This window comes from Tupaia chinensis, unplaced genomic scaffold, assembly GCF_000334495.1.
Source record: "Tupaia chinensis unplaced genomic scaffold, TupChi_1.0 Scaffold000281_1, whole genome shotgun sequence".
Taxonomy (NCBI): domain Eukaryota; kingdom Metazoa; phylum Chordata; class Mammalia; order Scandentia; family Tupaiidae; genus Tupaia; species Tupaia belangeri.
The window spans coordinates 2631474-2641462 of record NW_006159764.1 but is presented as its reverse complement, the minus strand read 5'-3'; the positions used below and the strand labels follow the sequence as shown (position 1 = coordinate 2641462).

Sequence of the window (9989 nt, the reverse complement as noted above, 5' to 3'; positions counted from 1 at the left end):
TGATGATACTAATTACTGTGACTTGAATCAAATTTGCACGCTTGTTAATGACGTAATTATTTATAATATAATTGAAATACATATTACGTTACATATAATCATGTTATATCCTATGTAGATATTATAGACATAGTTATACTTGTTACTTATTAACATTCATCAAACGTTATTCCCATAATATGCAGTACAGATTAGTGTTCAACATAAAAAGAATCATTTGAAAGTAGAAAGTCCTTAAACTTATATTTTCACTAACTTTTATTAGTTTGTAAGCCTTGAAAAAACAGAGACATTAATAATCAAAATCTCCGGCACCTGGACAGGTAATCACTCACTGGTTGCTTTTTTCAGCTATTTGCCTTAGTGTGCTACAAAATATAAAAAGTAGTGAATGAATGATCATTAAGTACTCTTTGACCATGGTAGTGTGCTGACATGTTGCTTGTCAAGAAAATCTTCTTCTTCCTCATCTGTACTGCTCTCAGAAAGTGACAGCAAGGACTGAATTTCAGTGTCTTTTCCAGAAGAGCTGAAATACATTAAAAGATCAATACACAATATACAGAACCACATTTCAACTCTTCATTTATCTTCTAATCAATACTGCATACATTGACGTCATTGCAGGCAGACAGACATGAAGAGCTAGCTGGATCAGACTGGGGCCATCATTTTCAGCATGGCCAATATACTAAGCCTCCTTTTAATGAGGAATTCTCATCGTTCTCCCTCTCTCAAGAAATAAAACCACAGTGGGAACCTAGGAGAGATTTTACGGTCTCTGGTTGTGTCTTCCATTGGTGATTCAGAAGGCACTTCAGAAACGTGCAGAGCCTCGAGGTCATCATTAAGAACATTCATCATTACATTGGCTATTTAATAGAATCCCAATGAATAGACTGCCAGATAAAGCACCTCTTTTGTGTACATAAATTAGGATGGTGTGGGTAGCCAGTCAACATATGCCAGAGCTGAAATTAATGACAACAATTACATGTTGTTTTATTTTGTTGCATTTTATGATGGGGTGGGAGGGTTGGTGTGAGCTCCAGAGGCTGTGTATCTGAGGTTTGGGAACACAGGTAGTGTGGGAGAACAGAGGGGAGCCTACATAATTCAGATATTTTGGTACTGAGTTATTTAGATTTTCAGCCCAGGTATGCCACTAAATAATATAAAATACTTGATGCTGTGAAGGATATAGCTGTTCTTAGGATTGTTTTCTTATGCCCAACACAGGCTAAATCAGTACTTCATAAACTCCAGTGTGTGCACCGGAGTAAATCTGTGATAAAACTTTGGTCAAAAAACAAAAGAGAATATAAGGACAAGTTAGTGACATTTTTAGTTTGTATTCTTAATAGGTTCTCCTGTATCATTCATGTTAAATGTCCTTTCTTCTGGGAAATGTAAGAACATATGTAGGTTGTTTGTTTTCAATTACTTGTACAGAGAAAAAAATAGCAACCTTATATTGATCCTTTTTCTTAAACTTAAATGGTATTAGAAATGCAAAATTACAAGTAAGTAATGTCCTCCTTAGAAAGAAGTGTAACAAACTCTTGATACTCTTTTACTGCAATATTAGACTGCAAATCAATTAAAGCAATTTTAAAATCAAGAAACTTTTATTTTAGTCTTTCCTGAAGGAGCTTTCCTTCAAGGAATCCTAGTAATAGACTGGCACAAGAAGCTGTTTTTATAAGGTATTTATTAATAATCTGCATTCCTTATATACGATCACCACTCCTAAATGTTAACAACTTATATGAGAAAAGAATGCAATCATACAAGTCAAAATATGGTATTTGAATCATACAGACTCATTTCAAGAAAGAAACTCCTCAATATTCTATTCAAAAACTTTATTCTTCATTTTAAGGTTCTATTAATGCAAAATATTGAAATATATTAGGTTAATTACTTCAAGTAAGGCAAATGTTTTTCAACATAAAAAGAAATACTTATAGATTATTATACTCCTAATACTTTTCCACTTTTACGATAATACCTTGTACAGGGGAGAACTATCTCTTCATATTAAAGTAACAATTTTATAAGTCTTTTACTAAATCTTGATACAAGATCAGGAAACTTGTTACGGAGAACAGTCATCTAAGGAACACATATGAGGACCATTGGCTTGTGTCTAACTAAGATAACTGGTTGGGACTTGTCAAAATGTTACTCTGCGCTATCGTTATATATAAAGTGCTGGCTTCGCTTACCTCAATTCCTCAATCCCACAGGGACCCCTCATGTGTGAGGTTTTAAGCAAATCTGTGGAAGCCTGACTCATATTCAGCAAGTGGTCGTTGGAGGCTGGCAGCTCTTCTGAGGTTAGGCTGTAGAGTTTCTCTGAAGGATCTGAAATATTTTATTTCATGCATCGTCAGCACATAAGTGTAAGAAACAGATACACAGCATATGCTGCTAGAAGTTTACCCAGAGTGAACTGCAAATAGTACAGAGAGGGTCAACACAGATTTTTAACCATCCTCCGTTTTCTAATGACTCTGGGAGGGTGGAACATGAGGGGAATTTAGTTTGAAATCCCAAATTAGGACATGGCTATTAACTCCGTCATCTTAATCATGTTGATTTTTTTATCAATTAAAGCAATTTTAAAATCAAGAAACTTTTATTTTAGTCTTTCCTGAAGGAGCTTTCCTTCAAGGAATCCTAGTAATAGACTGGCACAAGAAGCTGTTTTTATAAGGTATTTATTAATAATCTGCATTCCTTATATACGATCACCACTCCTAAATGTTAACAACTTATATGAGAAAAGAATGCAATCATACAAGTCAAAATATGGTATTTGAATCATACAGACTCATTTCAAGAAAGAAACTCCTCAATATTCTATTCAAAAACTTTATTCTTCATTTTAAGGTTCTATTAATGCAAAATATTGAAATATATTAGGTTAATTACTTCAAGTAAGGCAAATGTTTTTCAACATAAAAAGAAATACTTATAGATTATTATACTCCTAATACTTTTCCACTTTTACGATAATACCTTGTACAGGGGAGAACTATCTCTTCATATTAAAGTAACAATTTTATAAGTCTTTTACTAAATCTTGATACAAGATCAGGAAACTTGTTACGGAGAACAGTCATCTAAGGAACACATATGAGGACCATTGGCTTGTGTCTAACTAAGATAACTGGTTGGGACTTGTCAAAATGTTACTCTGCGCTATCGTTATATATAAAGTGCTGGCTTCGCTTACCTCAATTCCTCAATCCCACAGGGACCCCTCATGTGTGAGGTTTTAAGCAAATCTGTGGAAGCCTGACTCATATTCAGCAAGTGGTCGTTGGAGGCTGGCAGCTCTTCTGAGGTTAGGCTGTAGAGTTTCTCTGAAGGATCTGAAATATTTTATTTCATGCATCGTCAGCACATAAGTGTAAGAAACAGATACACAGCATATGCTGCTAGAAGTTTACCCAGAGTGAACTGCAAATAGTACAGAGAGGGTCAACACAGATTTTTAACCATCCTCCGTTTTCTAATGACTCTGGGAGGGTGGAACATGAGGGGAATTTAGTTTGAAATCCCAAATTAGGACATGGCTATTAACTCCGTCATCTTAATCATGTTGATTTTTTTTAGAATTATTTATTTAATTTTATTTATCTTTCTTTTTTTCCTATGGGGCACATGCGCATAGGAAAGAGACAAGAGAAATAAAGAGAAAAAGTGGGAAGGTAAGCCACCATGTCCAGGACTCATGCCACACTAGGCCACATGAGATTCAAGTGCCTTAACCATCATGCCACCTGTTGGCCTGATCATACTGATTTTTTTTTCTTTTTTAATTTGCTAGAGGGCATGGGCACTTGCTGAGAAGAGTCAGAGAGAAAGAAAAAGAGAGTGAGAAAATACCCCCAGAGGTGATGTTAAGATTTCAATCCTTTTTACTCCATTCTTCTCTTGGGATTTTGGGCACACATGCGCATATACCTGGTATATTTTTCAAGCCGCTGTGTCTGAGACTCAAACCACATAGTCAGCTATGCGAGATCCAGCTGCCTTCACCACCACACCACCAGCTGGCCCCATCATATTGATGTTTAAGCATTCGTTATACTTACAAAATGTGCCAAGTGTCCTGTAAAGTCACAGAATTTCAAAGAAAATGAATCCTTTTTAAAGCTACAATGTAGTCCAGATCCTCAACCTGCCTATATGTTATATCTCCTTTTTTCCTCTAAGAAATACTCCAGCTGCACACGCACACACACACACACACACACGCACACACACGCACACACACACACACACACACACACAGCCTTGGCAAAGTTTTTTATTTTTTAATTTGTTATGGTTTCCTTTTTTTGTTTGGGTAGATAATAACCACTGGTATTTGAAAGGGAAGAAGCCTTAAATCTCCCTTTTGTGAGGCTGGACTATAATTCAGCCTAGGTAGGAGCAAGTGTAAGTTAAGTAAATGAATGTTTAGGCAAACATACATTTATATAAATTACTCAAAACTGAAAAAAGGAAGAGCTAAAATGCCTCTTCTTCTTGCCATTTATGCAGCTGTGAGAGCAATCTAATTTATGTACAAGGTTATATGATGATGACTCTCTTCCCCCATTCCCAGAAGGTGTGCACTCCCCAGAGAGAGACAGAGGGACCAAGAGAGCCCTCCCTAATGGGGTGTGGTTATGCATCAATCTTTTCTCCTCCATTTCTCCATATTTTTGGGACTTGGGGCATGCATACACTCACGTTACATGTGTTATTCTGGTTTTGTTTTGTTTTGTTTTGCTTTACTGTACGTGTGCACCAACCAAAGAGAGACAGAGACAGACAGAGGGAAAGTGAATATTCATCCCCAAAGGGGCATGGCCATGCTTCAATCCTCTCTTCTCTACTCGCTTCTTGGGATTTGGGGCATGAATACACAGACCCAGTGTGATTTTCAAGCTATTGGGTCTAAGGCTCAAACCATGAAGTCAGCCATGTGGGACCCAGCACCTTCACCTGCACGCCACCTGTTGGCCCTGTCAGGCATGATTTTTGAGATGCTGAGCCCATGATTTAAGCTGCTGTTGACCATAGGGATTGGCTCCCTTAATCTCTAGGCTCTGAGGTCTGCCCTGTAATGACTTTTAAAACTGTAAAATACTGAGTCCCATTGTTCCTTCATGCTAACGAAAGTGCCCAGTCTGTATTCTTCTGATCCTTTGGTCAGAAGGACTAAACACGGGATAGAAAATATATATATTCTTGGTGATTGGTAACAACTTGGAGTTTTGAAGCAGGCAGAGATTCCCCTACTGAAATAATTAGATTAGTCCTACTGAAAGATAGAAATCAATATATTTACACAGGTAAAATTTTAAGAGTCTTTAAAATTATTTAGCCTAGTGACTTTCACATTGTGTTACTTGGGTACACTTGATACACTTAGGATGAGGTTCCTGCTTCCCTCATCCCCAAAGCAGTTAGGATAGCTTTACCTGATCTAGTTTACATCAGGAAGCTCTGTGCAAGGGTAATTTTAAAAAACAAAACAAAAAATAAATAAAACAAAAACTCTTGAACTGAATTGAAACCACCTACCTACTCCCATCTCCAAATATTAGAAATTAGGAAACCAAAAGTCCACAGAAAACTGGTAACTTGTTGAAAATCACACAACCACACAGTGGAAGAGCTAAAACTGGACCTGAGCTAATAACCTCAACAATATTGTGAATCACTGAGTTCCACAATCTAATGGTTGGATTGTAAGCTATTATCACTTCTACTTTTTCCCACAAGGTAAAAGACATGTACCTAAGGCACTTTTACATGCCCTAATGAAAGGAAATTCTCCCCTAAAAAAGCAACCAATTAAGGAATTAGAATTGCTAGAATTACAGTGCTAAAACCCAATAGTAATGTGGAGATCTAAAGAATACCACCAGGAGAGGTATTCAAACTCTATTAGACATTTGAGTTTTAATTGAATGAACATAGAACCAATTCAGACAGTACAAATAGAATGAGCCTATTTTTGTAGAATTATTCATCCTCAAAGTTATATTTCAGAATATTTTGTGAATTTAACAGGAGCAAAGGCAACATTACCTGATTTTTGGTAATGGAAAAATCAAGGCAGAGGAAAAATAAAACTGCTCATAAAAATTCCATTGTAGGTTAGCATTAAATCTAAGAGGTCGATTGTACCAAATACAAGTATCCTGGTTTTTCTAACACAGAACCAGGTACACTGGAGTGACATTTATACTGAAAAGTTTACTTTAGAACTGGGAAGTCAGTGGACTGTTGATGAATGTAACAAAGTTAAACTTTTCTATCCCCAGAGTAAAAAGTAAGTGTATGTTCTCTGATCATTGAGGAATCTCACAAATATAATAATAAACATTTAAACAAGGGGGGATGTTTAATAAATATAGAAGGGTTTTTATTTTTGTTGTTTAATTTTCTAGAGGGCTTGAGTGCTCATCAGAGGTGGGAGGGTGAGAAAACTTTACAAGGGGATGGTCACACCACAATCCCTTCTCCTCCATCTCTCTTTTAGGGAAGTGGGGCACACACGCACCTGTGTCCAGCAAGTTTCTCAAGCTCTGGGTCCGGGACTCAAACTTTACACTCAGCGGTGTGGAATCTAGCCTCCCTAACCGCCATACCACCCCACTGGATGGCCCCCCTAGTTTTAAGGTGGCTTTCTAAAACTGAAATTATTTACAATCCATACATAAAACTGGATTCTGCAGAGAAACATTTATTTGAATAAAAGAAAGGAAAGAAGAAGGAAGGGCTAAAGAAACAAGCCAAAGAATGGAAACCAGTAAGGAACAGCAGCATCAAAAACAGCTCCAGGAAGATGATGTGGCGTGTGTATACTTTGTGTCCCGATATGTACAGGCTGTGGCAACAAGACGCTCACCCTATTACCTGGGAGCCCCATCTCTCCTCCCTTCCACCCCTTCATCTGGTTCCATTTTCCCTCACTCTTGTTCTCGACACGCTTTCATCCTTTTACCTTCACTCTACACACACTCTCACTCGAGGGCTCTCAATATTGATTTGAGGTGAGAATTTCGTTATTGGTGTGGCTTTGTCATATGGCAGGACAAAGCACTGTGGGGACACATGGGCCTGTTTTGTGCCTTGCCTGGGAGCAAGCCCAGCAGAGGTGAGCAGTCACTGGATGCCCACAGCCTTGGGAGCTGAATGGATGCCCACAGCCTTGGGAGCTGAATCTGGGAAAAGAAACCAAGAGTACTACCTGCCCCATCTACATCACAGAGGAACTATTAAAATCAAGTGAAGCAGGGACCAGCAGATGGTGTAATGGTTATGTCACTGAACTCCCATGTAGTCTACCGCAGTTCGAGTCCCAGACCCTGTGGCTTAAACTCACGCTGGACTCATGTGCATGTGTGTCCAAGATCCTTAAAGGAGAATGGAGGAGAAGGGGTTGCAGCGTGGCCATCGCCCCTGGGGGATGATTTCTCGCTTTTTGTCTGTTTCTCTGTCTTTCTGGTGAGCGCACTCGCCCTATAGCAAAAACCTCTCAAAAAAATCAAGTAAAGCAGACCACCCCATAGCCTGGGGATTCAGTGAAGCCAGATCCCACATGACCAATCATGGTTTGGATCCCAGACGCCGTGGCTTGGGAAACACACTGGGAGTGTGTACTTGTGTGCTCAAAATTCCGACAGGATAGAGAAGGAGGATAAAACGGTGTGACCATGTCCTCTCTCTGTCTCTTCTTTCTCTTTAGCAAGCATACACACCCTCTTCTGGTGAACAACAGCAAGAATATCAAATAAAGTCACATTACATATAAAAACAGTGATTATTGTTACTACTCCTCATATGAATTCTTTAAAGTGTTGATGTTCACGTGCATGTGCAATCTGTTTTCAGTAATTCAAAGGTACCCTGAAGAAAGATGGCCATTCTAGCCCATTGTAACCTGGCTGTCTTTACGAAGGTTATCTAGTTAACTTGCTAACGTAAATCCCAATTAGATGAACACTTTTACTGTATAATTCATTACTTGAAGGTCAACCTGTAAACAAAGGCTCCAGTTACTCAGCAAACCACTTCACTGTTTTATTTCAGATCTCGTGGCTACATCTGTTGGTGTCAGGTAGATTTTCATTATTTCTTGTTTTAAAAAAGTATTTTCTGTGCCAACTGGTGGCATGCTTGTTAAGGTGGCTAGCTCTCACATGGCCAATCATGTGGCTCAAATCCCAGACCTGGCAACTCAAAAGAATGTGCCGGGCATGTACACATGCGTGCCCAAGATCCCAAGAAAAGAAGGGATTTCATCATGACCTTCCCTACTGGGGAGCGCTTCCTCACCTTTCTCACTTTCCTTTTCTCTGTCTTTCTCCAGTGAGTGCACAGACCATAGAGTAAATTATGAAAGATAAAAATAAAAAAGTATTTTCTTCAATTGTTCAGCTCTGTTAACTCCCTGTGGACTAATTTAACATAAAAATTACCATAGAAATGTAAGGATCACAGAAGTCTTAAACCACAAATCAGAATGAGTTTCGAACATACAAATCATTTATAACTACTAGAGAAGTAAATGCTTTAAAAACAGATCCTTACTCATATTTTTTCATAATGCATATCTTCCTTAATTTTTCAAATTTCTTCAGGCTATACCAATATCCAGAAATTGACCGGGTGTTTTAGTAAGTAATTACAATGACATGTTGAGTTCATTAGAAAGGAAAGTGACTGCAGTGTTACTGACAGCTATTTGTAAAGAAATAATAAATGGCACAAAACTCTTGCTAAGTATAATCCTCAAAGCAGTCCAGAAAAGAAGCAGAGTTCTGGGATAGAAACAATTTTGAGTTCATTAAGTATTGGTCTTACCAAGAGCACCTAACTTTACTGAATAAAGTACCACCTATGGGTTTCTTTCCTAATTCAGTAGATTTTGAGGACTTACTCTGTCTTAGGCACTGTTACGTGAGTGCATGCAGAGATAAATTTTCATAAACATAACATTTCACATATATAAATGCATTTAATCATTAAATAATGTTTCTAGAGCTGTCCTACCAGTATACCCATCTTTCTTTTTTCTTATTTTTTTTTGAGAGGTTTTTTTTTTTTTTTTTTTTTGCTATAGTGTGCATGCGCTTGCCAGAAAGACAGAGAGAGACGGAGAGATAGAAAGTGAGAAATCACCCCCCAGGGGGATGGCCACGCCACAATCCCTTCTCTTCCATTCTCCTCTCGGGATCTTGGGCATGCACACACAGGCGCTCAGCATGAGTTTAAGCCACCAGGTCTGGGACTTGAACTGCGGTTGACTATATGGGAGTGCAGCAACATAGCCATTATGCTAACTGCTGGTCCCTACCCATCTTTCATATATAGAATAGGATGCAAAAAAGCAAAGGTTGAGGAATGTACTCAATATCATGAAACTGATAAGTAGTAGTATATCAAGGTTTCAAACCAGACTCCCTGGCCCAAAGCCTGGCTCTCAATCACCCCACTTCTCTACATCCTGGATCCATCAGGAGGCTGCGTGTAGAACCTGCACATACGCACACCCATACACACCCCTCTGCGCACCCTCAGTTCCGTGTGAAATGGCACTCTGCTATCAGCTGAAGCAATCTGAGCCAAAAGAGAAACCATTTCCTTAATGTAATTTTCTGTCTTTTATCCTCCCAGCTCCTTGGCAGGTAGTTTTTCACAGAATTTAGAAAGAGGAAGTGGATGTATTCTAGAACTAACTGAAAACAGAAACGCAGCTTTCACAGATAAGTGAACACATTTACATTGGTGAAAGAGTCCATTGCATGGCTGGCTGTGTCTGTGTGAGACCACCTTGAGGTAGGGAAATGTGGGAGAAATGTTTCTGCTATGAAGTCAGTGTACAAAGGCCTTATGCAGAATTCGTGACTTTCTTTTTTTTTTTCTTTTTCTTTTTTGGCTTTTGCCATAGGGTACATGAGCTCACAGGAGAGACA

At 38.5% G+C, this 9989-nt stretch overlaps 1 protein-coding gene across 1 annotated transcript in view; it reads right to left on the bottom strand.

The window, feature by feature from the left end:
- Window positions 1–260: 260 nt before the first annotated feature.
- Window positions 261–9989, bottom strand: part of ZBBX (zinc finger B-box domain containing) — a 111152-nt gene continuing 101423 nt past the window's right edge. Inside the window, exons 19-20 of the mRNA XM_006150294.2 lie at window positions 3242–3380; window positions 261–529 (exon numbers count right to left, since the gene is read on the bottom strand). Of these exons, the coding sequence (XP_006150356.1) occupies window positions 403–529; window positions 3242–3380 (266 nt within the window). The 3' untranslated portion in view covers window positions 261–402. The remainder of the gene's footprint in view (window positions 530–3241; window positions 3381–9989) is intronic.